General features: G+C 40.8%; 7 protein-coding genes across 8 annotated transcripts; 4 read left to right on the forward strand and 3 right to left on the reverse strand.

The window, feature by feature from the left end:
- The first annotated feature begins 4,148 nt into the window (after window positions 1-4,148).
- On the forward strand, window positions 4,149-5,395 carry CDSP32 (chloroplastic drought-induced stress protein of 32 kD). Its single transcript, XM_021972102.2, has one exon. The coding sequence runs from the start codon at window positions 4,368-4,370 to the stop codon at window positions 5,268-5,270; it is 903 nt and encodes a 300-aa protein (XP_021827794.1). The 5' UTR covers window positions 4,149-4,367; the 3' UTR covers window positions 5,271-5,395.
- Window positions 5,396-8,873: 3,478 nt separating this feature from the next.
- LOC110768044 (uncharacterized protein At1g76070) lies at window positions 8,874-10,026 on the reverse strand. The gene has a single exon (XM_021971726.2). The coding sequence runs from the start codon at window positions 9,815-9,817 to the stop codon at window positions 9,050-9,052; it is 768 nt and encodes a 255-aa protein (XP_021827418.2). The 5' UTR covers window positions 9,818-10,026; the 3' UTR covers window positions 8,874-9,049.
- Window positions 10,027-12,217: 2,191 nt separating this feature from the next.
- LOC110768295 (LYR family of Fe/S cluster biogenesis protein) lies at window positions 12,218-13,607 on the forward strand. Of its 2 annotated transcripts, none has more exons than XM_021972006.2 (3): window positions 12,218-12,373; window positions 12,762-12,882; window positions 13,300-13,607. In XM_021972006.2, exons 2-3 carry the CDS (start codon window positions 12,777-12,779, stop codon window positions 13,443-13,445), a joined length of 252 nt encoding a protein of 83 aa, XP_021827698.1. In that variant the 5' UTR covers window positions 12,218-12,373; window positions 12,762-12,776; the 3' UTR covers window positions 13,446-13,607. The 2 variants fall into 2 exon arrangements, with proteins under 2 accessions (XP_021827698.1, XP_021827706.1); XM_021972014.2 differs by having other exon boundaries at window positions 12,228-12,373; window positions 12,757-12,882.
- On the reverse strand, window positions 13,385-15,619 carry LOC110768285 (Pentatricopeptide repeat (PPR) superfamily protein). Its single transcript, XM_021971996.2, has one exon. The coding sequence runs from the start codon at window positions 15,533-15,535 to the stop codon at window positions 13,925-13,927; it is 1,611 nt and encodes a 536-aa protein (XP_021827688.2). The 5' UTR covers window positions 15,536-15,619; the 3' UTR covers window positions 13,385-13,924.
- Window positions 15,620-17,814: 2,195 nt separating this feature from the next.
- On the forward strand, window positions 17,815-18,516 carry EMB1793 (LYR family of Fe/S cluster biogenesis protein). Its single transcript, XM_088245215.1, has one exon. It carries the CDS (start codon window positions 17,869-17,871, stop codon window positions 18,328-18,330), a length of 462 nt encoding a protein of 153 aa, XP_088101341.1. The 5' UTR covers window positions 17,815-17,868; the 3' UTR covers window positions 18,331-18,516.
- Window positions 18,517-19,593: 1,077 nt separating this feature from the next.
- On the forward strand, window positions 19,594-22,455 carry LOC110768179 (2-oxoglutarate (2OG) and Fe(II)-dependent oxygenase superfamily protein). The gene is made up of 7 exons (XM_021971869.2): window positions 19,594-19,936; window positions 20,035-20,119; window positions 20,442-20,539; window positions 20,645-20,742; window positions 21,405-21,534; window positions 21,638-21,825; window positions 22,032-22,455. Exons 1-7 carry the CDS (start codon window positions 19,710-19,712, stop codon window positions 22,103-22,105), a joined length of 900 nt encoding a protein of 299 aa, XP_021827561.1. The 5' UTR covers window positions 19,594-19,709; the 3' UTR covers window positions 22,106-22,455.
- Window positions 22,456-22,611: 156 nt separating this feature from the next.
- Window positions 22,612-25,465, reverse strand: LOC110768169 (Pentatricopeptide repeat (PPR) superfamily protein). The gene is made up of 2 exons (XM_021971857.2): window positions 22,942-25,465; window positions 22,612-22,856 (listed from the first exon to the last, which is right to left on the reverse strand). Exon 1 carries the CDS (start codon window positions 25,381-25,383, stop codon window positions 23,053-23,055), a length of 2,331 nt encoding a protein of 776 aa, XP_021827549.2. The 5' UTR covers window positions 25,384-25,465; the 3' UTR covers window positions 22,612-22,856; window positions 22,942-23,052.
- Window positions 25,466-25,541: the final 76 nt, after the last annotated feature.

Consider the following 25,541-nt stretch of genomic DNA (forward strand, 5'->3'; position numbering starts at 1 on the left):
ATTGAACTTGTTTAAGTGAGCATCATGTGAATTGGTTTCTTGACAACAATTGATGAATTCCAATTCACCAAATTAATCTATCCTTGATGTGTGTTTTCCTTGATTGATTACCTTTGAAAGCATGCTTCTTGAGGTTGTTGGGATTATGTGTATCTTCATGTTTTCCTAAGCAACAGATGGATGGAGTAAGAACCATCCATGTGAATTGGTTTCTTGAATACCTAATGTAAACACCATGCTATTAGGGTTCTTGTGATGTTCTTATTCTCTTTGAACTTAATGGGTTTTCCTTGCAATCGAATCGAAGTACGAACCATACCTAGGTTCGGTTATGAGGAGGGCACAAGTATTGTAGCAAGAACCATGCACTTTACGTATATTAGAGAGAATCAATGCGTCTTGAGCCACGACCCATGGTCTTGATTGCGAACATCTTCGTCAATACATTTAGAGTTCATCACTTGAGTATCCATGAACATGGGTAGAATTGTTTAGGGTGGATTCCGAAACCCTAGTGTTTGTTACATTTTAATTTCACATTTTGATAATTCATCTCTGCCATTCACATTTAAATTCAAAGTCCATTTACTTTCATGCAATAGAAATAGGTCACTTGAACCAAATCAAAAAACCCCCCCAATGTGTGTGTGAGTTGCGTGTTTGACACGTTTTGTGTCTTTGTCACTGAATTTTGTTTGTTTCCGTAATTGTTTTGGACTTTTGGTCCGCGTAGTGTTCTTGAATTTTCTGTGCTGATTCCAACCGTATAAAGAACGTGAATTTTGGATAAACAGTTGGAAAGTTATAGGTCAAAAACTGGACAGAGGTCGAAACTGAAAAACAGAGAAACGAATCTGTCCAAATGGTGATAAACGGGTGATAGAAAGTGCTGTTTGTGTTTTTCTTTGTTTTCTTGTGTTGTTTCATTTCTTTTATCTTCCTTACTTCATTTTTAGTTTCCAATTTGTATTGTGTTTGTGTGTTGTGTAAAATTAGTGTTCTTTACGTACTCAAATTAGAACTTATAGGAAACCGACAAGTTCTTCGTGGGATCGACCCCGTACTTACATAATCTATACTTCATTAGATTCGTGCACTTGCGGGTATTTTTAATTGGTTGTTTGCACATTAATTTGTGTCCTTTTAGGAATGCAACAGTGAGCTCAGGTACGGGGTACCGAAGGTGAGCTTGGGCACTAGGGTGCCGAAGATGGGCTTAGGCACGGGGTGCCGGAGGTGAGCTTAGGCACGGGGTGCCGAAGGGGAGCTTAGGCACTGGGGTACCAAATGTGAGCTTAGGCACGGGGGTGCCAAAGGTGGGCTTAGGCACGGGGGTGCCAAAGGTGGGCTTAGGCACGGGGGTGCCAATGGTGGGCTTAGGTACGGGGGTGCCAAAGGTGAGCTTAGGCACTAGGGTGCCAAAGGTGAGCTTGGGCACTGGGGGTGCCGAAGGTGGGCTTAGGCAAGAAGATGCCGAAGGTGAGCTTAGGCACGGGGGTGCCAAAGGTGAAGCTAGGCACGGGGGTGCCGAAGGTGAAGCTAGGCACGGGGGTGCCGAAGGCAAATGAGATGCCAAAGGTGACACAAAGCTTGCATGGGGGAAGGCAATGTGCCTGGGCACGAGGGTGCCGAAGAGAAGGAATGCATATGTGCAAATTTTATTATTATTTTAAGAAATTTGGGTACCTTGTGGATATTTGAGCTTGTGGCATGTCCTTGGAGCTGGGCCTTCAGAGCTTCGGCAAGGGCTTGTCCTTCGGCAGGAAGAATGAGGGGCTTGATCCCGCGAGTTTCCAAGTTCTTGGTAGGTGGGCCTCATGAGCTGGGCTTTGGCAAAGGCTTGGGGTTTGTGCTATGTGGAGCTGGGCTTCAGCGGGGGCTGGGGGCTTCCAGATTTGGAAAGGGTGTCTTGGGGGGCACTTTACGAGCTGGGTCCATGGGGGTCCGAGTGTTCGTTTAGTAGAAAGGCCAAGGTGGCGCGAAGGTGTGTTTGAAACTTCAGCAATGGAGTTTTATGCGATGTTGGGCTTGAGCAATGGCCTTGGGGCCGGGTTCCAAAGCTGGGCTTCGGCAAGCCTCCTTGACCCAGGTGGTGGCTAGGGTTTTGAGGGTAGATTCAGATTTTTAGAGGCTGGGTCCTTCCGTTTTTGAAACGTAGCTGGGGCCTTTTTGTAGCTGGGCCCTTGTGCTTTTATAGCTAGGGTTTTTATACCTTCGGTAAGGGAGTCCAAAGATTGGAGATAAGGGCCAGGGTTTGGGGAGAGGAGGTGCAAGTCCCCTATTAGCTTAAGACATGTCGTCACCTTTTAGCTTGAGGGGCTGGGTCAGCCAAAAATTGATAAGTCACTCCTTCACCTTCTGCATGCTCCCTGCCGTTCGGCAGGGAAGCTAGGCTCCAAAATATATTCGGAGCTGGGTCCGTAGTTCAGCTCGGAGGAGGTGCCGACCGGCAAGAGATATTCGAAGGTATTTTGGTGAGGGGCTGATCTGTCTTCGGCGAAGAGTGGGTCTAAGTGCCTAATTTTTGCATCGAGTTGGAGCTGGGTCCGTGGTGTCGTTCATCATTTGTTCGTGTAGGTTCATCCAATCTAGGACCGTCTAGGGTCTGGGTCCTTGACTGACGGCAAGGAAGTGATTGGAGCCTTTCGATCCTTCTGAAGTGTGGGCAAAGTTTTTAGCTGGTCCTTCAAGGCGTTCGCGATTTCTCTTGGCTTCAATTGGTGCCGTGAGGTTTCAACTGCTTTTGCCAGAGCTGGGGTGTCTTTGGCAAGAGCTTTTGAAAGATAGATAGATGGCTGCAAGGGTTTTTGCAAGGAGAAGACTCAAGTTCGTTCGGCAAGCTCCGACTGATAGACCTTCGGAGCTAAGGCTGGGGTCTCTTGTACTGTTGTAAGGAACCTGGGTCAGCCAAGCAAGGGTGTCGTGACCATGGCAAGGGTATGGTGGGGTGCCGAAGGCAGCGCACGCCGAATGATGGAGCTTGTGGGACAAGCTCAAGTCCCCATATTTTTACTCTTCAAAGAAGTGTCGGTCGGTACTTTGAACTGAGATGTTGGGTTGGCCCTGCAAGCCATGCAAAGTATAGCCACACTGATTGGCTTTTTCTTAAAATATCATCTTCTGCAATTTGTTGACCTGGCATTCAAGGTGGCTCCAGTAAGGCATTGCCTAACGGCAGCCTAGGTGATGTTGATTGTATGGGTGCCGAAGAGCACTGGAGAAGGGGAGAACAACAGAAGCCTTTTGTGTCAATTCCCACAGACGGCGCCAAACTGTTGATGCTCTTTTTGGGAGAGGGTCAACTTAGGTAAAGACTTGGGTCTTCAGCAGTTTAGGTGGCTAGGACCTTCAGTAGCTAGGTACCCTGCAAAAGACAAAGTGGAAGAAACAGTCGTTAAGCTTCGGACACCGGTGTGGTGCCGGCCGAAGGCTCTCCGATGCTTAAGTCAGCTGTAAGTGGTAATTTTGACAGAGTAACAGTAAGAGTGAGAATTTAGTCCCCCTTTTACCAGGGTATTGTTCCCCACTTATAAGGAAGTGAAAATGGGAGGTTTGTGTAGATTTCCGATGTGGGACTATGTCCAAGCGCTGTGGTGGCGACACGTGTCCTTGAGATTAGGTTCAGCAATTAGGACCTTCAGCAGTCGGGAGCCTTGGCAGGTGTCTGGCACCTTGGAAGAGTGTCTTCCTTCGGCAGGGGAGAAGGCAAGTCTGCCTTGGTGCTAGTTGTTTTAAGGCTGGGCATGCTCGGTTAATTATGGTGTAAACAACTCCTTTTCTTGTTTCTTGACTTGTCAAAACTCTCGTGCTAGTTGCGTGTGTGTGGCTACTTTGTTCGAGGGGAAAAATATCAGGTGATTGTATCCAAATGGCTCAAAACTTATGGCAGGCCTATCTATTGTTGTCTATTCAGAGATTCAAGTAGTTTATGACAAAGAAAATTATAACAGAGGATTTGGATCCATTCTTAAACGAGGCATCATAACTGCCATACGAGTTTTAACACACTAAATTAGTCGCAGTGTTTCATTTTTAAATTTGTGTCAACAACTTTTTAGTAGCACCAAAACCCATATCAAGTATAAAAGTAGAAGCCCAAACTTTGTGGATGCTTTGATAATTTGAAAACAACAGAAGATATTTTGGGCTTTACGGTAGTATTTGATTAGAAGGGAATAAAGATGTATGGGGGGCGTCAGTGGATGATATGAACCACAAGCAAACGAGTGGATGTGAGGGAAGTTTTGGCACTTAGAGACTAGAAGATAATTTCAGGGCACTCTCTCCCCGTACGTTTCTGTAGATTCATTCATAGCTAGCTTAGAATAAGCAAATCTTCCGTTTCCCTCTTAGATAGTTAAGTTTCAATGGCGACAGTCGCAAGTTTCTTAGCCAAACCCCCTTCATCTCTATCTTCAATCCCAAAAACTGGTGGTCTGTACCGGCACTGTTCCTTTTTAAGCTTGGTCAACAAACAAAAACCTCTGTCGACAAACCTAGAAGCCAACCAAAGCCACTTCAATAGATTTATTACTAAGGCTACAGCCGCCCCTGGCACGAAGAAAGTGGAAAGCGATGAAAGAGTGCAGAAAGTGCACAGCATACAGGAATTCGACGAAGCCCTTGAAACAGCCAAAAACAAGCTCGTGGTCGTCGAATTTGCGGCCAGCGACAGCGCCCAGAGCAGAAAAATGTACCCTTTTATGGTGGATCTCAGCCGTACGTGCAATGACGTGGAGTTCCTCCTGGTAATGGGGGACGAATCAGAAAAGACCAAAGAGCTCTTCAGAAGAGAGAAAATTGAAAAAGTCCCACATTTCAGCTTCTACAAAAGCATGGAGAAAATCCACGAAGAGGAAGGAATAGACGGAGATCGGCTTATGGGAGATGTGCTGTATTACGGGGACAACCACTCTGCTGTGGTTCAACTGCATCAGAGGGAGGACGTGGAGAAGTTGATTGCAGAGCATAAGGTGGACCACAAGCTGATTGTGCTTGATGTGGGGCTCAAGCACTGTGGGCCCTGCGTGAAGGTGTATCCGACGGTGGTGAAGCTGTCGAGGCGGATGGAAGACACGGTGGTGTTCGCGAGAATGAACGGTGATGAGAATGATAGCTGCCTGCAGTTCCTCAAGGACATGGAGGTGGTGGAGGTGCCTACTTTCTTGTTCATTAGAGATGGTGAGATTTGCGGGAGGTATGTGGGCTCTGGTAAAGGGGAGCTTATTGGTGAGATTCTGAGATACCAAGGAGTCCGTGTGACTTATTAGCTCCCTTCCCTTCTCAACCAATTCATATTTATTTTTACAGAATTTCTACTACTTGTTTCTGTGACTATGAGAGAGAGTCACCTTAATTATACATGAAGTTGAATAAAAAATTTACTTAGAATTAATGTGTCCCCTGCTACTCTGTTTCTTTTTTTGGGTTTTGTTTTTCTTTTCTGTGGAAATTTTTTTTTTTTTTTTTTCGGTTACAACTGTGGAAATTTTTGAATGGTCAGGGTTCGTTGCTTGCTTGAGTGCTAATAAGGCCATTCCCAATAGTTATGTTATATTAACTTATTTTGTTTTAGAGTGGTGATTTCCCCACTCCAATTTTGTCCACTTACACTCCATTTTATAACTGAAAAAGGAGTGTAAGTGGTCAAAATGGGAGTGGGAAAATCATTACCCTTTGTTTTAATGTATGTTTATGTTATATTAGTTTTTTTTACGAGCATTTGTACCAAAAAAATCAAAATTTGGAAAAAATTAAAGACAATTTGAAAGTAAACACAAAAAAATATAAAGTCCTAATGTTTCAAATTTATACTTTAAAAACCATAGAACAATTGAAGTATGTCCATAAAAGAAAAAAAATGAGAGCAAAGAGGAAAAAAAGAAGAAGAATGAAACACTAAACATAAGGAGAAAAAAAGGACCATTTTGCAATTTGCAACAGAAAAAGTAATTTTTAATGTTTTTCAATAGGGTTAATTACAATTTAGTACCTTGTACTTACACCCTTAAGACATGTTAGTCCCCGTATTTTCAATTTTAACAATCGCATACCCTTAGTTTGTAAATTTTTTGCAATGTGGTTCGCCGTTAGGGTTTCTGTTAGATCTCTCTGTTAACTGCCTACGTGGCATTGTGGGTCCCACATTTTTTAATTTTTTAATTTTAAATGGATTAAAATATGAATAGAATATTAAAAATCAAAAAATATCAAAATATCAAAATATCAAAATATCAAAATATCAAAATATCAAAATATCTCCAAGTGGGCTCAAACTCAATAATTCGACCTGACCAAACATGAAAAAAAGAAAAAAGGACAAAATTTAAAATTCTCAAACAACGATTTTGCTCAAATTTACCAGTTCAGTTGAAAAAGATCTAATTTGACTCCAACTCCGAAGTTCAAAACCCGAAGTCTCCATTTTCTCTATTCCTTATGAAGCAGATCCTCTTCTTTCTTCAGTCCAAGAAGCTTCTGAGAGAACCCAAGAACAGGAGAAGAAACAAACCCTGAACCCAAGAACCAAGAAAAAAGAAAATTGGATGAATCGTTCTTGCTAATGCTCTCAAATCTCCTCCACCTCCACAACTCCATCGACCCAACAACTCCACCACCACCACCTCCTCGCTCCCCCTTCCCCCTCGATTTCTTCTTCCCTGCCCCGACCCTAAACTCCAAAATCACGAAGACTGGGAGCAGCAGCTTGGGAAGATGACGAAGACTGGGAGCAGCAGCTTGGGAAGACGACGAAGACTGGGAGCTCGTGAATCTTCGTTTTCAAACGCAGGAAGAAGCGCCGGGTCGACCCATCTGCCGACTCGTCGCTCCGGGCTCCACCGTCTGCGTCTGCCGCGGATCTACAGGAGGATGCCGAGAAACTCCGGAGAGAGCGGAAGAAGAAGTCGCTTTTGAAGCTCAAAACTCAGTACCAGGCGGAGTGGGTCAGTGGTGGATGAGCTTCTCTCGTGGGTCAGTGGTGTATGAAAATTGAAAGATTTTGGGTCTTAGGGTTTTGCAAGGCCAGAAATTTATGCTCCACGACACCAATTCGGGGCTCAGTTGAGCTGATTTCTCCCTGGAATATTTTGCTTCCGCTGAATATAAAATTACAGTGATGCTTGCTTTTAGTATCATCAGTGCTTGGGTGCGGGTGGTGGTCATCGGTGAATGGGGGAAGAAGAAAATCGCGAGGGCTCTGGTTTTGGAGTTTAGGGTCGGGGCAAGGGGAGAAGAAATCGAGGGGGAAGGGGGAGGGAGTCTGGGTGGTTGCCGGCTGGGGTCTTGGTTCGTTTGGAGGTGGGGGTTTTGGAGGATGGCTGCGAGTGGGCATGGTGGAATGAAGGGGAGAAGAAAATCGCAGCAGTTTGGGAAAATTTTTACACAGAGAGAGAGAGACAGAGACAGAGACAGAGAGAGACATAGAAATTTTTTGATATTTTGATATATATATATTTTATTCATATTTTAATCAATTTAAAATTAAAAAATTTTAAAAATGTGGGACCCACAATGCCACGTAGGCAGTTAACAGAGAGATCTAACAGAAACCCTAACGGCGGAACCACATTGCAAAAAATTTACAAACTAAGGGTATGCGATTGTTAAAATTGAAAATACGGGGACTAACATGTCTTAAGAGTGTAAGTACAGGGTACTAAATTGTAATTAACCCTTTTCAATATGTAGAGCCCGCAGGTTTTTCAAGCTTTTGCAGGTTCAGTTTTTCAAAATGTGGGGCCCGCTGGGGCTCTGATTTAGGATTATCTCCGGCCTAACATAGTTGTGTTAGTAGTAGTAGTATTGCGCAAAACACAAAAACATAACTTAATTTAGGCCAGCAGACGGCCCAAAGGCCCCTTTACCAAGATCCACCCGATTGTGTCAGTGGGCGTCACATGTTGGCTAAGTCTTTTACAAAATTGGGTGCAGTCAAAGTTTGTTAGCTGTAGATTATTGTTCTTTCTTGTTGACAAAAATAATGCATCGTCCGGTTAGTGTTACTATTGATCACAGTTTTCAAACATGTCGGGTATAAAATTATTTGAAAATTAAAATTGAAAAAATGAAACAAAATAGATGTTTAATGTAGGCGTGGGCGTAGACCAATTTCTCTTCCGGTAACCGATCATTAAACTCTTTAACCATTCAATTGGTTAATTATAATTTCATTGAAGCTTGTAGAACATAAGTATAATATGGTAGTAAAATTCAACTATCATATTATACTTCTGTTAGAAATATCTGTAGATGTTTTATGGTGTCTGTAAATGTATTTGCGGGACAATAACTCGGTAGAGTTTAAAGGTTATAAAATCAAAAGCTTCATTTGTTTGTTTATATAGTCGCTGGCAATGGCCGTCTCAAAGCATTTTTTGGCACTGATCGAAATGCTGCAACTAATAATCGGACAATTAGCTAGCATTACTGCATTTTAGTCGAATTTAGGCTTGGGTTTTAAAAATTACAAGTGGTAATTAGGCCATTGGCATGCAGTAACGCTAATTAATCAAATTTAGGCTGCTAATACGTACGCTTCCTCTGTCCTGCGCAAGACAGACTGTTCCTATGGTCCTATCCTAATTAACCTTACCAAACAATTCAGAATTGACGGGCAAACCACCACCAATTAATTAAGGCTTTAACCTTGCAACTAAACATTTTCAATTATGACAGCTGGCTGACTGAAACATATATACGCACCGCTCACCCTTAATCATAACTACTATTTGCTTGGTTGTCGGCTGGCTGAAAAGGCTGAAACAGTATTCTAGTTTTTGGATGCTGCTTTCACTCACTTCCAATTTCCAAAGCAAATTATTATGCCTTAAACCTCATCAGAAATAATAACCAGATCGAAGAAAGCCAAGACATGTAAACAAACAGTCCTCACGGATCCTCACTTTCGTTTTATATATATCTTTGCATGTATCTATTAACATAACCCATCATCTCAAATTTTGCACTCCGGACTCTAATTACACTGAAAACAAATCTAAGAAGAAGCCTGATCTGAACAAGAATTAAAGAAATGGAAATTATGAACAATTTAATTAGCTCTGACCATGGGCTTCAATTCTAGAGGAATAGGGGCAGCCATGGTTCTTCTCTTCCATATATTGATTTCTTTCCTCGGCTGCAATGGTACTTGATGAAATTGATCTCCACCAGCCACTAGAGGTGCTGAGAAGGCAATTCTCACATCTTCTTCTCCATCGCTGTCTCCTCTCTCTTCATCTGAATAGTCGTGATGATTAATATCAAAGTTTGCAAAAGAATTACCCCGCCCACTTGCAAACCTCTTCATCTGACTCAAAGAAGGCGCTCTATCTGGAAGCCTCGGTGCCGTACGATCATGATCGTGATTAACGTTAATAGAATCGGATTTCCTTGCAGGGTTTACGCTGCTAAACATCCTCCGGAACGCAAAGCCGTGCTTCTTTATCTCGCGAGGAGACCATGGAGCCGGAGCCTTTGATGCATCTTTAGGGATCAAATTATGAACATTAGCACGCTTTATTTTCTTAATCTGCTTCTTGTGCTTGATCTGGCCCATGCACGACACTTTTGGCGAGGTGGGTTCGTCTTCTTGCGTGTGATCGTCAAAGCTTCCAGTCCTGGGTTTTCTCCGGGCGTCATCCGGGATCATTAAAGGGCCGGAGAATCCTCGTCGGCCGTGAGCTTTGAGCTTGGCGGCGTTTTCTAATCTCTTGTCTCTCGTAGGGCTGTAAGGAGGGTTGTGAAAATAAACACCGGAAGCGGCTTTTGGCAGAAATTTCAAGATCTTGTTTTTCGGTTTACCTTTTTTCTGATCCATAATGTATGAGGAGGAAGATAAAATTACTGAATCGCTTTATCCAGGAAGGAAGCAGTGCATATATATATAGGGTGTATGAAAAGGATGAGGATTTAATGTGAATAAAACAATGCAAGGGTGTATGAAAAGGTGTGACGATCTGATCTGACAATGTCAAGAAAAAAAAGGAGGTTTGGTCAAACTAGGTGGTGTGTGTTTGTGACCTAGCAAACCATATTTGCTCCACGGTATTTAATAATACAGCTTGCGTTTGATGGAGGTTTCCGGATATTTCTGCACGCGATTTAATTTAGATTCAACGTTTTAATCCACGGCCTAAATTCGAATTAAACTAATAAGCAAAGGATTACAGGAATTGACTTGCTTACCCTTTTTCGGAGCTGTTAAAATTTGATCCAATCATTAAACCTGATACGTGGCTTTGAAAAGATAATGGTGACAAATTGACAATTAGGAGGACAACAAGATAAGGTTGCAAAATTCAAATATCTACTCCGACTCTTTCATCACCTGGAATTAATATGTTCCATATTAGATATGGGTTCTACATAGTAATTTTTTTTTTGAGAGACTCACTAGTATACTCAATATAGAAGAATAAATTATATATATATAAAAAAAAAAATTATGAAATGACTTTATAAACACACTAAAAATCCATGTACAATATAACAAAAAGGCTTTTAACTTCTTTTAAATTATAAAACTGCTATTGATTTCTTAAAACAAACCCAACCCCAAAACCTCATAAAAAAACCCAAAACACTCAATAGGGCATCAAAGTAATTTAATAATCAAAATTTAATTCAATAGGGTCAGCTGTCAATTTTTGGATTTTTTTTTTAGTTTGTTCATAGAAATTAAATGGTGTAGGGTTTATTTATATTATTAGTGCTAGAAATGGGTATATAACTAAATATATCTTCTTTTTTCTTGTTAGAGATGGATAAAGGTGGAAATAAAAACAAATTATGGTGGGGGGGAAAGGAAAGGTATAGGTAGGTAGGGGTAGAATAGCTATGTTAATTTTACCGATTATTGTTTATTTACTAAGTCTAATGGTTAAATGAGTTAATTTTGGAAAGTGAGATATAGTAATATAAAACGTACTAATGGTCAAATACCATTCAATACGAGTTTAGCTCGTGCACGACACAATATAATATAACAGAAATGCTAATCGTTTCACATTGTGTATCTCTCTAATAGAGTTGAGCCCCATTGTATTGGTAGATTCCACCTCTATTAAAAAGGTGGAGTCCACCAAATACAAGAAAAGTTGAGAACTCCTCTAATGAAAATGTAGCAGGTTGTTTGAAGTTTGAATGGTTGATGGATGTATCAAATTTGAAAGCAAAGTCCGTACACACCATCTCGCCTACTTCCAACAATTGTTATTTGTATTGTACATGTACACAGACAGACGGTGCGCTATTAATGTTTTCAGATTTTTTTGGTTGAGAGATGAGTATTGTAGTGTGCTCGATTTGACTGATAGTGTGAACAAAAATAAGTGATTATTTTCCTGCACGGTGATAATTAATTAGCATGAGCAAACCATGGTGCTTTGTATTGGTAAATTTGGAAAGACAATTCTAGTGTTTGAAACATTCAAGTGGTCCACCTTGTTGGAACTTGATTAGTATATCAGATTAAATTATATGATCGGATACGGATGTATTAATTCGTACTTCGTCTTATTCACATAGCTTGCCAGTTTGTTGCGCCTTTGCACTAGTTTGACTTTCCATTAATGTGGTCAAACATGTACACTGCATCTAAATCACGATTAAATATCTAATATATGTATAATACAACAAAATGCATTTGTCTTAGGGTTGTACAAGATTCAATTTAATGCATTCAAACTGACCGATTCAATTTAATTTTAATTGGTTTCGATGATTTGATGGATTGGATCGGATCTCTCATTTCCAAAACCAACATGATTGGATCAAATTGAATTTATATGTGTGAATTGAGGAAATTATATTAGTTTCGAACCGATATACACCTCTAATTCATCCCACAGTAAGTAAAAGTTTAACTTATTAGAGTTAAATAGGTGGGATTATAGAGGTTAGAATGGATGGGAATTGGGCACAGCCAGAAAAAGAGCCAAGCCGTAATTGTGTTGGGATTTAGGTCAAACAAGTATTATTATTTCCATGTGTTGTGGACCAGGTTCATTGATGTCATGAGCAACCCAACCCAGCCCGGATGCCCACCATTAGGTTAGGCTTAAGCATCAACATGCAATGATGCAATGCAAAGCCAATACGAGAGCACATGCATAAATAACAAGCTTTGTATATAAATGAAATTGGATAAGGAGGAGCTTCGTCACGTAGCCCAGCCTTTTTTGGCTACAGTAGGCCCAAAAAAGCCCATAAACCTTTTACAGAGGTTTCATTTCATATAATATAAGCCCATATCGGACGGCGTCGTTAGTAGCACAGCACCCAACTGTCTGTGAAGGTGAACTCCTCTGACCATCCAGCTCCCGCTACTGCTTCAAGTTTCAACCCCCTTCATTTTCTTTGCCTCGAGCTCAAGGTATGCAGATATTGCCTATTTATGTTTCATTTAAATTCAAGTAATTTATGTTCCTTCTTCTCCATTTGTGAAATCCTAGGTGTAGCTGTAATTGGGTCAAATCGAGTTCTACGATTAGTTGGAAATTCCAGAAATGAGGCTCCGATGTCTGATCTAAATTTCATTTCCAAAAAAATGTAATTAAAGATAAAATAAAGATGATAATAGCTCAACAACAGCTGGTGGTTTTGTTAGTTCACTTCTTTCATGCAGGAATTATAGTTTTCATCTACAGCTGTGTTAGGTTAGGTTAGGTTTAGGTCTTACAATTTGGAGATGAGGAAATGTTTTATATGGAATTTGGGTTTATTGTCTGAAAATGACATGGTAATGTGGTTTTTGAGGGAAGGAGTCTGGTAGTATCATGGCTCTTGCCCTTGATTTGCAGGACTTCCTTCTCCGTGCTCGAGTGTTGAAGCTGTATAGGCAAGCACTGAGGATTACACGAAGAGCCCCTGTTGATGCTAGAGGTCATTTTTTACTTGCTTCAAACAACCTGTTATTCAGCAAACAGATACAACTTGTACATCATATAAACTATTCTTCCTTGCCCATCATCATCACCACCACCTTAGAAACCAACCGATGCTTATCACTTCCCCCAGTAACAAACATTTAACAAATGACTTTCTGTGTGTCCCGCAATGCATCTTTCGTAAGTGGTAGTATTTTGCATTTGCACAATGCATCTTTCGTCTATATTGCTATTGGTACATACACTTGCACATGAATTGACACTATCCTTCATCTGAAACTTATAATCACTCACACACGCACAGATCAATGATGTGCTTCTTAGAACATCAAATATTCTTTTGTTGATAGTTCTCAGGCAGGTTCTGTGTGCTCTTTTGAGATTTTGATGGAAACGCAGTTGATGTTTACAGGTGAACTAAGATCAACGATTAGACAAGAACTGGAGAATAACCGGCACTGCAATGACAGGCAAAGGATTCGTTTTTTTCTTAGTGAAGGATTGGAGAGATTAAAACGTCTAGACGAGATGCTTGACATGCAAGGTCATCCTGAATAGGGGAAAATGAAGAACTCTGCATTGTATTTCTTAATTTGTTGAGTTTCTGAATGTTACTACATTGCCCATTTTGTGTTTGCACACCCTCACTTGACTTTGTCAAAAAACTGAGCATGGGCCAGTGAATTTTTGAGATTGATTAACCGTGAATATTTCTCATTATCAGTGGTTGTCATAATCAGCGTCGAGCAATGTGGGGAAAAGTTCTTAAGTCTATGAATAGATTGAAAGAACTCATGGAAAATTTTAACAATATCATACAATAAACAAAAAGATTACAGGAAGCTCAGATATGTTACAATTTTCGGTAAGAAATCGTCAAAATTGTCATCCCAACTCCCAAGCATACACTAGCATACTAGCATATTACCAAACTCGACACCATAAATTCAAAAAAACAGGAAGACTGCATTGCACGATCGCCTAATCCATCAACTGATCTAATGAAAGCAAAGAAGATGCTAAGCTACTTGTACAGACTACAATGCCAATGGTCGAGTAACAAAGCCCCTATCAACCATCTTTTCCACCAATTCCTCATGCTTCTTCAACTGCCCTGCCTCCCTCAACTGCTTGAGGACTGTCTCATAAACCTGCAGACTTGGTTTTAAGCATTTCTCCTCAATCATCTCCCTGAAAAACGAGTAGGCCTTGTTCCAGTGCCCCATTGCACAATACATGGAGATCAAAATATTGTACGTGTTCACATTCGGCTCAACTTCATTCTCCTCCATTTCCATCTTCATCTTGAGTACCATATGAGTCGATTTCGACACCACAAACATCTGCATCAATATATTGTAGGTCACCGTGTTCAATTCGCATTTCAACTCCTTCACCCTAGCATACAATCTGTGAGCGCCATTCACGTCCTTCAATTTTGCAATGCATCTAAATATGGGATTGAAAGTCGATGCATTTGGGCTGAAGCCTTTCTTAACCATCGAATCAAACACCTTAAGCGCATCCGCAAGATTATGATCCTTGCAATGACACTCAATGAGAAAATTATAAGTAATGACGTCCGCATTGCACCCCAGCCTCTGCATCTGATTGTAAACTTGCTGCACCTTTTCGGTCCGGCCAGCCTTAGCATGAACCCGCATTAGATTATTGAAAGTAACCGAATTCGGTTGGCATCCGTCATCGATCATCTCCGCAAAAACATCATGCGCACGCGTAATTTGGCCACACCTACACAAAGCATCGATCACAATGCTGTAAGTATACACATTGGGATTGATCCCCGCCGTACTCATGTCCCGAAATATCCTCTCCGCCTCCGCTATATTACCAGCTCGACACCAACCATGAACCAAGCTAGTGTACAAAATAACATCAGGCTCAAACTTATGCTTCAAACTATCAAAAAACGACTGCGCTTCACTGGCCCTCCTCTTCTTACAAAGAATACCAATCACAATTGAGAAAGCAATCTTATCAGGCTTACATCCATAGTCTTCCATACGATTAAAGGCGAGCACCGCCTCCGCAGCCAATCCGGCCCTCACGTAGCGCCTAACAAGAATCGAGAAAGTCTCCACCGTAATTTCCACATTCCGAGCTTTCATCAAGTCGATCACGTGCCAAGCCAAATCGAACTGCCTGACCTTGCCAGCGAGGTCGACCATTTCGTTGTATGGCTCCGACTTGTGATCAAACCCGTCGCGGGCCGTGGCCCAGTTAAAGAAAGCAACGGCTTGGACCAGGGGGATGCCATGGCGGACAGAGCCGCACTTATCAAGGACGCGGCGGACGATAGACGGAGATTTGGAATGGGCGGCGGAGATTTGAGAGAAGTCGTGCGAGAGAGCTGGGATTGTGAAGCTAGGGTTCGGGGGAGTGGGGTTAGGATTTGGATTAGGGTTATTGCGGTGGTGGTCTTTAATTAGGGCGTGGAATTTGTCGGCGATTAGGGTTTCTTCGGCAGATAACTTGGGGATAGGGGCAGTTTGGGAATTATCATCTGGGGTGTCGTCCTCTTGGAGATGTAGTTCTGAAGCTGAAGAGAAAGAGTACGGTTTGAGAATATGGGGACAGATAGGAGAGAGAAGGTGCCGAAAATGCAGCTTTGATTTGGTTAAGGCCATAGCTGAGTTTCAGTCTTCCTAACACTTGAAAGACGAGAAAAGAGAGACGGCGAAAGAAGAGAGTTGGGAAGGAGGAGTGGAATGGAATGATGAAGCGCGAATATTTGCTTGAAACGACACCGTTAGGTCGTCATGGAACACGCGGACCACTTACAAAATATAATGGGCCTGAGGTTCGGGTATAAGGTGGGCTTATAAACTTTTGAATTTGTGGGCCCAATGCAAAACCACGAAGAATAATATCACAAAATAATGTTTCTGTTAAAAGTATCGGCTGGAATTGGAGATTATGTGCTATTCAAGTCCAATAATCCGATTCATAAACCAGTAGGAAACCCAGGGCATAGTTGAATTTGGAGAAGTATATGAACTAATTCACAGAAGAAATGATTTCGAATTTGTAGTATAGGAAAAGGTTTAAGGCTTGTTTAATGGCAAGACCTAAACACTTTATATGCTGGCTGTGACTTGTGATTGATTTTTTTTCATGTACAAACTAGCATATAAATTTCGTAATGAAGGTAGATTTTTATTTTGATAGGTTGATGTATCATGAAATTTCAGTTCTCTCTTCTTTACAAATAAAATTTCAAGTCTCTTTACGTGAAATTCAAGTTCCATTCACTCACGAAATTCCAGTTCGGTTTACTAATGAAATTCTAAAGTTATTAGGTTGCATATCTATAGGTGTTAACGCTGTTGCGTTGCCATCAAATAACAAATAAACTTGTTTTTCCATCATCTTGTATCAGCAAAGCACCATATAAAATGGAAATCCTAAAGTCAGACAATTAGCAAGACACAGTTTGCATCTATCTAACGGAACAAGTATTCACAAACCTAGTAAAACAAAACAAGATTCATAATCAAGGTTGTCTTCTAAATCTGTCTACTTATGGTAATGGTATGCATCATACTTTGGTAAGCACAGTATCTCCCCAAGTAGCCGGTCAATCCACAGCCTAACTTTGCTGATAACAAACTTGTCAATGAACTCAAATAATCCTTGGTACGGAATTTCAACATCTATGTCATCGTCGTCAGCTTCCCTCTGCCGAGTTTTTGGTGCCCAAAATACAACTCTTGCTCCGTCTTTGGGTAATGGATCCTTCACCTTGGTGTACTTCCCACATCGACTTTGAGAAAATGGAGGGGGTGGTGTCTTCCATGGCTGCAACGGAATCAATTCCTTCAATGTCATGAAGCTTGGAGACCGATGATCAGCAGCAGCATCCATCTACAACACTCTGAAAACTTTCAAATAGAATGGCTGTAACATTGCTGCATTTTATGGAGCGCAATAAATATACCTCTCATCTGATATTTGTGCGCCAGTTTAGGCATACATGAATACTAACTAGTATGGTACATTGGTAACCAAATCTTATTAGGAAGCAACTATCAATACAATTTCAAATTCAATTTTAACACAAATTTATTACACGTGTTGTACTACAGTTGGCTTTCCTAATTGGTTTTTGGCAAGGAATGTAAAATACCTAGAGACCGCAAAGAATTAGAAGAAGAACAATTTGATAAGGAAGCCAGAACCAAAAAAAGAAAAGAGAATAGCATTTTAACTAAAAGTATGATATTGGAAGGCAGTCCTAGATTAGGAATTAGATTGTTTTGGATCAGTAGTAATATGTAATTCTACAACATCCCTAATTACTTGATGAAAAAACTAAAAAACCTAAAATAAAGGGCTTGGAATAAAGAATAATACATATCTTACCACATTTCTATACCACACATGATGTGACAGTTGATGTGTATATACCATATTAGCTAATTAATGTGATTAATACCTTTTTCTCTTCTCTTTATTAAAATATATTTCATTAATTTAATTATTGTAGCATATGATATGGACATGTCACATTATGTGGTCTAAAAATATGGTAAGTGTAGCATTACTCGGGAATAAAAGCCCTTTTGTAATTTTCCTTGTACCGGGGCGTCCTTCAAGGAAAATACAATCTCATACCAAATTAACGTAATCGGTCCACTCATTTTTCGCTGAAATCCAGCCTGGTTAATTGGTTAAATTAGGATATATTTTAATGAAAATGATTCTCTCTCGTTAAATAAATGAAAAAAAACATCTTGGTACAATCCGGTTAACAAAGTGAAAACGAATGTACCCATTATGTCGTTCTTGTGTGGATTAGACAAACCACACAATTTGGGCTCAATCGTCCCCACTTTCAAAAGTTTATTATAAGCCCATCTGATTTACTAGGCTCCTTAGGCCCACCTTATATTTTCATTCTTTATTCTATTCTATCTCATGTTTGGCATCTCTGCGCGACCAAACTGCCCAGAGAGATGCGATGACGACGAGTCTACAGAAATGGCGAATCCCTCTGAGGCTCATCAAGCGCTACGACATCGTTTTTAGCTGTAGCCGGCGCCTATTGCATGAAGGCCCGGACACCATCGAGGAGCTTCTAGACAGGCACATAGTGAAGAAGGAGAAGCACCTCGACGATGAGGAGGAGGAGTTGCTGAACCGGCGGCGACTCACCAGCACTCGGCGGGAGGCACTGGGTCTGTATCGTGACATTATCAGGGCGACTCGGTTCTTCATGTGGCCGGACTCTCGGGGCGTGCTTTGGAGAGATGTCCTGAGAGAGAACGCAAGGAAGGAGTTCGAGGAGGCCCGGTTGGAGACAGATCCGGAAATTATTACCCGATTGCTCATCGGTGGGCATGATGCTGTGCAGTCGGCTATAGATAAGGTCGCCGAGAAGCAGAGGCAGCAGATTCAGAAGGAGCGAGGCGGTGGAGATTAAGCGTAAACGGTTTGATTTATTTTTCCTTCGTTGTTGTTGTAACTTGTAAAGATGTGTTTGGGTATGTAATGCCATCTTGTGTGATATTTTTCCAATCCTTAAATAACGAATTCACAAAAAATTGTTATGAGATACTCAAATTTTATTTTCTTTGAAATAGCTACAATGCTCAGATTTGGTTTGGTATTTGCTTCGTGGTTCCATTTTGCTGATGAGCGATAGCATAGCTGCAATATTCATTGACAAATTATATTTAGCTTTCTTGTATGAGACCAATCACTAGTGCTCAAGGTTGACTTGAAGAGGGAATTAGATGTCCAACCAACCATATAACCATATGCAATGAAAGACACAAGCAGAGACATCAAATAGAACAAATCTTGTTGGTTGAAGTACAACACAAGAGGCTGTTGTTATGAACAACATAGGTGATACTCATACTAGTGATTATTGCTCAGGGCTGCTGAGATCCATTTGGATTTGGAAGGTCAGAAATGAAGCATGAAAGATTGTAAGAGACTTGAGAGGGCATTTCAGTCCTCAGGTGGGGTGTGGTTGCTGAAGTCATGGATTTCTTAGAATGTTCTTCTTTGTTTCATGTTTTTTTGTTTCCTGTTTTCTTTTGTGTCATCATGATCCCCTATTCCCGAATACGAAATCTATGACAAGGAAGAAAGGATTCAAAAATGGTGTTTTCCTTATGGAGGCAGAAGGTGGAAGATTGCCTTTGCCACCCCCTTTCTTGGGATGGTGTTAGTGCTGCGGTGGTGATCATACTTGTTTATAGAGAAGGGAACACTTTGCTGTCATTGACTTGGCTAGCTTTCTGTTTTCTTATGGGTGTTACAACTTGCAAGGCTGTGGTGGATTGTTTGTTTGTTTAGTCCCCATTTCACATTAAAACAAACATGTTTCACCCAAATTTCAATTTCAGTAAATTTTTAGGTTTAGATAGAATTGTGACTAGAAATCTATAAAGAAAAGGGGGATTAATGACTTGGACAATAGCTTGCAATAAGAAGAACTACAACAAAGACGACTTGAAAACTCTAGGATTTTGCTGAGAGTCATAACCAGTGTGCAGCCCACAACAACACTCGAAAAGCTGAAAAATAAAACCACGACCTATGAGATTACTACCATACCCATAAATTGCGTCGCCGAAAATAAAAATATATCGTCATTCCCCATTAGGACAAGGATAATTTCGTCAAATAGTCTATGGATAGAAAATTCTGGAACCTATAAATAACGGACACGTTTCAAAAGTGACTTCAACGCTCTCTTAACCCCCATCTTTCCCAGTGAGATTCTGAAAGCTCTGTTTCTCAGAGAGCCATCAAGAAATTATAAATTAAGTATTCATTGCTCGTTATTGCATGAGAATTGCGGTTGGGTTTCAAGCTCATTCAACAATGGCGAAGGGTAGATATGGTCGGTTGCAGAGCAAAAAATGGTCGACGTTCACGCTCGTCTTGTCGATGCTATTCATGCTAATAGTGGTGCTGCTGATGCTTCTGGCTTTTGGAATCGTTTCCCTTCCGGTTATCACCGACGAATCTTCACCTAACGATCTCAGTTCCTTTAGGCGCGGGACCGTTGAGAGGTACTCGTTTCGCTCATAAGTCTACGGTCGCGATGAATTTGATCTGCTTGGCATTTCAATTTTTTTCTGGATTAAAAAAATTTAATTATATTTCTCAGAACCGATGGATTCGGGGATAGAGAAGATCAGTGGACAGAAGTGATTTCTTGGGAGCCCAGAGCTTTCATATATCACAATTTCTTGGTTAGTTTCCTCATTTTTGTTTTGTCTTTTTCTTTTTATTATTTTATCCGCTCCATGTGAATTAGGCTATGGCTGGGCCTTTATTTATTTAATTTATTTGCCATCGCTGGTGTTTCTGTTCATGGTGAGCATGAATGGCATTGGTCATTCGATTTTAGCAATGAAGATGAGGTATAAATGTGATTCGGTTTTTCGTTTTTTTTTTCTTCTTCTTTTGAATGGAGGAGGGGACCTGTGGTTAATTCATCCATATGAGTGTTGAAAAAATTGTTTGGTTATTGTCCGAGAATGTTAATTCATCCCGATGTCTTATGTGTAACAGTCCAAGGACGAATGTGACTACTTAATAAATCTTGCTAAACCTGAAATGGTAAAGTCAACTGTTGTCGATAGCAAGACTGGGAAGAGCAAAGATAGTAGGTAAAGCGTTTCTATGCATTTGATCTCTTCCCTACAAATATTAATGTAGTCTATGATACCCTAGAAATTTCTTTCCATACCCTAGAATTCCTTCTCTGCATGCAGGGTGCGGACAAGCTCTGGAATGTTTCTGAAGAGGGGACGTGATAAAATAGTTAGCGATATTGAGAAGAGAATAGCAGACTTCACTTTCATTCCTGTAGGTATGTGATTGCTAGAGTAGATAGATTGTGTTTCTTCCAGTCCAGATTTTCTTTTTCTTTTTCTCAAATGCCTTTCTTATCACTGAAATTTTAAGAGGAAAAAGAATTCACACAGGTGGCGTCTATGATGTAGCTGATGGTTATGAGAGGCATTAGCTAGATCATTAGTAGTATCATCCATAAATATGTGTCGAGATGAATATTAAGCTTAAATGTCACTTGGGAATCATAATTCTCTACAACTCCACTATCCTTTTTAGTATTGGAGGTCTCATATTCACTTATTGTAGGGGGTTCTATCATAGATCTATAGATTCTATACTGATCCTGTGTTTTGTTTAATTAAAATGAAACACAAAAGCTTTGTCGAGCTTCTTTTAGGCCTGGGTGGTTGCAATGCTACTCAACCCAACCAAACCTTAGCCCTGACTCTGTCTTTTAATAAAAATTCAAAATGCATGACTGTGATGGAGTCTTACAAATATAATAAGATTGTTCAACAATTCTGAAATACATATTCAGATATGCAGTAATTCTTTTTTCTGCCTATGTGATTGCATGAGCTCTTTCCTTTTCTCGTAGTGGTGTGTATATCCATTTATCTTTTATATCTCAGTGTCAGGCATGATCTGCTGATTTTTTATCCGACATACAATTTTCAGAGCATGGAGAAGGACTTCAGATTCTCCACTATGAAGTTGGACAGAAATATGATGCACATTTTGATTACTTCCTTGATGAGTTCAACACCAAGAATGGGGGCCAACGGATTGCCACTCTTCTGATGTATCTGTAAGACAGTTTCTCCCGTCCAATATGTTCAATATATTTACTACAGTAACTGGTTTTCTCAGTGTTCTCTTTCCCTCTATCATTTCTTATGCCATTGATTCAGGTCAGATGTTGAAGAAGGCGGTGAGACAGTGTTTCCTGCTGCAAAGGGGAGTTTCAATTCTGTGCGATGGTGGAATGAATTATCTGAATGTGGTAAACAGGGACTTTCGGTGAAACCTAAAATGGGTGATGCATTACTTTTCTGGAGCATGAGGCCTGATGCTAGTCTAGACCCAACAAGTTTGCATGGTTAGCCATTTTGCACATTCTCCATTGGCGAAAATCTATTGTCATTCAGCGTTGGTTTTGCAGTGTTAATTCTTTAAGTAGCAAAGTTTGCATGCATTTAAGACGAATATGATGTGGCCTGGCCTTTGTTGCAGTGTTAACTCTCTGTTTTTGGTCATTCAGCGTATGATGTACATGATTTTGATTCATGTTATGGTTTGTTGTAGGTGGATGCCCTGTGATAAGGGGTAACAAGTGGTCATCTACGAAGTGGATGCATATTGAAGAGTACAAAGTCTAAGGCATTATATTTGGCCGGATATGGGGAGAGAGTTGTGTCGATGCAGGCGGTTTGGAGATCTAGAAAAACTGACAAATGAAACGCAGCCAGACGCACTACTGTTAGAATGGTCTAACCCCACATTCTCTTGATTTGCTGGTCTAACCAGCACTCAGTTTAGGGGTTGTCCTTCCGCAACTGATATCATTGAGAGAACAGTGTAAGTTAACAAAATAATAGTATTTTATACCATTGAGAGAACACAGAAAGTTGCCCAAATAACGATTTTTTATTGGGCGGAAAGATATAGTTACAAATTGTTTTGAACCTTTACAATGTTCTCATTATTTTTCTCGGTGTTCAGTTTTTAATTCTTTCCCGTACTACAGGCTGGTATGAGGGATTATTTATCATTCATTTTAATGTCCAAGTTTCTATTGAAACTGTTAATGTTATCACACTGCCTTTTTTTTTTAATGCCAAATTGTCCAAGAGATGCAATCATTCTTGAAAATAAGGCTGCACAAGGGAAAAAAACACATTCACACAAGTCAAGGTGCAATATCATTCACATTTACCACAAACGAAGCTACATGAGGTACCTCAAAATGAGACTCATCCATAACTTCCTATTCTTGTATGCTGTCCTAGTTCCACAATGTGCAAGAGAGGAGGATTTCCCACCCCTTTCATCCTTGGAGTATATTTTGAGGCCAAAATTAGTGATAAGCTTCATTTCTTTTAGCACGGCAAGAGAAAAAGGGAGCAAAACCTACAGACGGAAACCAGTACGCATTGCGTTACAACATTGTGAAGAACCATAATAGAAGTATGTAAGCTAAGTTTAGTTCCATCACCTTAAGGTTCACGGTTGTCTCTGCACTGTGCTCTACCTAAAGGACTTAATGGCTTGAAGAATTAACTTCACTCTTTTGAAGAGTAATCCCCTAGTCAGCCATGCTCATAATTCACCAATAATCCTCACAAGAACAAACTCCATCTTTAAAATGATGAAAGAGATTGGTGTCTCTGACTGAAATTTCTCTTCCTTCAAAGCTGGAGATGAATTTTATAACAGCATGGCAATCACCACAAATCCTGAGGTTCTTAATTACCCTAAGGGAAGACCCTGGAGGAGTGTTTAGAAGCCCTAACACCACAGCCAACTTTTCACTGTGTCCACACAAAATCTGCTCCTTGTCCTGTTCCTCCACATCTTGCAATACAAAGTGGGTATTGGGGAAGTATCCTGATTTCTTCATCTCCGAGCTCAATTCATTCAACTTCTCAATAATTTGGTTCATTTGAGGATGCGCTTTGTCTCCTGCAAGAAGCATGTGCACTTTATTCTTGACTTCAATCCAACTGCACCCTGGGTTCTTCCTCAAACCAAGACTCTTCATTTTATCCCTCACTCTATCTACTTCACTCCACATGCCCTTGGAAGCATAAATATTCGACAGAAGAATGTAGTTCCCAGGATTTTTCGGTTCCAAATTGAAGAGCTTCTTTGCAACAAACTTGCCTAGAGTCACATTACTGTGAACTCTACAAGAACTCAGTAAAGCTCCCCAAACACAAGCATCTGGTTCAAATGGCATTTGCTTGATCATGGAATGAGCCTCTTCAAGTTTTCCAGAACGACTAAGAAGTGTCACCATACAAGCATAATGCTCCACTCTAGCTTCTAGACCATGTTCCTTTGACATGCTATTAAAATAATACCATCCTTCGTCTGCTAAACCTTTCTGGCTGCACGCAGACAATACACAGGTAAAACTGATAAAATCAGGCTTCTGACCACTCCTCTGCATCAAACGGAACACATCCATAGTTTCATTAGCCTTTCCATGCATTGCATATCCGCCCATAACAGCATTCCAGCAAACCAAATTTCTGGTGGGCATTTCATCAAAACAAAGCCGAGACAAACGGATTTTTCCGCATTTTGCATACATATCAATCAATGAACTACCCACATACACATCATTAGAGATCCCCCTCCTGAGGGAAAAACAGTGGGCCGCCTTCCCATGCATCAAGGCTGCAATATTGCCACAAGCTGGAAGCAAGCAAGGGATAGTCACAGAGTTTGGCTCCACACCCTCAACCTGCATCTCTCTAAAAAGCTCCAAAGCCTCCATATCCTTCCCATTTTGGGAACAACTAGCAATTATGGATGTCCAAGACACAATATTCAGTTCCATCCCTTGGTCCTTAAATTGCCTGAATACCTCCAGTGCATTGTCAACAAGACCATTTCGGGAAAGCCCCGTAACTAGAGCATTGCAAGCACCAACATCCATTTGATCCATTTCATGAAAAACTTGTGACATCTCAAATGAGCAGGCACGCTTCCCATACATATCAATAAGTGCACTGACGACACACTTGTCCGACCCAAGTCCCTGCTTGACCACATAGCCATGAATCTGAATCCCCAAGCCCAAATCCTCCAAGTGTCCTACAGCAGGAAGAGCACTAGAAATACTAGACCCATCAGGTCGAAAACCTTCTGAATGCATCTTCTGTAACACAGCAACTGTATCGGCATATAACTTACTCTGATTAAAACCCGCAATCATCCCATTCCACAAGACTACATTGGGTTCCAAACACATATCCCTCATCTCAGATAAGAGTTGCATTGCCTCATCTACGTATCCACGGCGAGAGTAGCCAGAAATCAAAGCACTGCAAATAATCACATCCCGATGAGGCACTCTATCAAAAAGCTTGCGGGCATCTCTAATTTGGTCACATTTAATATACATGTGTACCAAAGAGGACTGCACAAACGAATCCGAAGCAAGCCCAGATACAGACGCGATGGCATGAACCTGTTTCCCGGCTTTCGAAGCCGGCAGTCCAGCGCAGGCTTTGACGACACTAGGGAAGAGAAAACTATCCGGCAGGAGGCCTCGAGATAGCATTTGAGAAAACAGACCGAGTGCATGGCCAAACTGGTTGAGCTTTGCAAAAGCGTGAATGAGGGTAGAGTAGGAGAACAAGTTGGGCTCTGAAATCGAATCGAGAACGAAGTTTGCGTCGTCAAAACAGAGATTGTTGGCGTAGAGAGAGAGGAGCTTGGTGGTGAGATTGGTATCACTGGAGAGGCCAGTCTTGAGTATCTGGGCATGGGCTTGACGTGCCTGTGATAAAGAAGCTGTGAAGGGATTTAGAAATTGGAGGATAGTTTGATGCAAATGGTCCAACAGATTCAGAGGTTGCCTTGTCATGGTTTCTCTGCAGCGACTTCCCTCCAAAAGTGTTTTAACAACGTAGGCTTCGTTGAACATATTACTCCTTACCTAAGCGACATGTCGTTTGTATCTTAAATTTTTTACTTTGTCTTATTAGAGGAGCAAATCAAAATAGTTAGATGTCTAAAATCAATGAAAATAGTTTCTTGCAAGGCAATTTTTTAATCTGAAATTGGATATATTGTTATTGTTAT

Source organism: Prunus avium, chromosome 1 (assembly GCF_965620075.1).
Source record: "Prunus avium chromosome 1, drPruAviu1.hap1.1, whole genome shotgun sequence".
NCBI lineage: Eukaryota > Viridiplantae > Streptophyta > Magnoliopsida > Rosales > Rosaceae > Prunus > Prunus avium.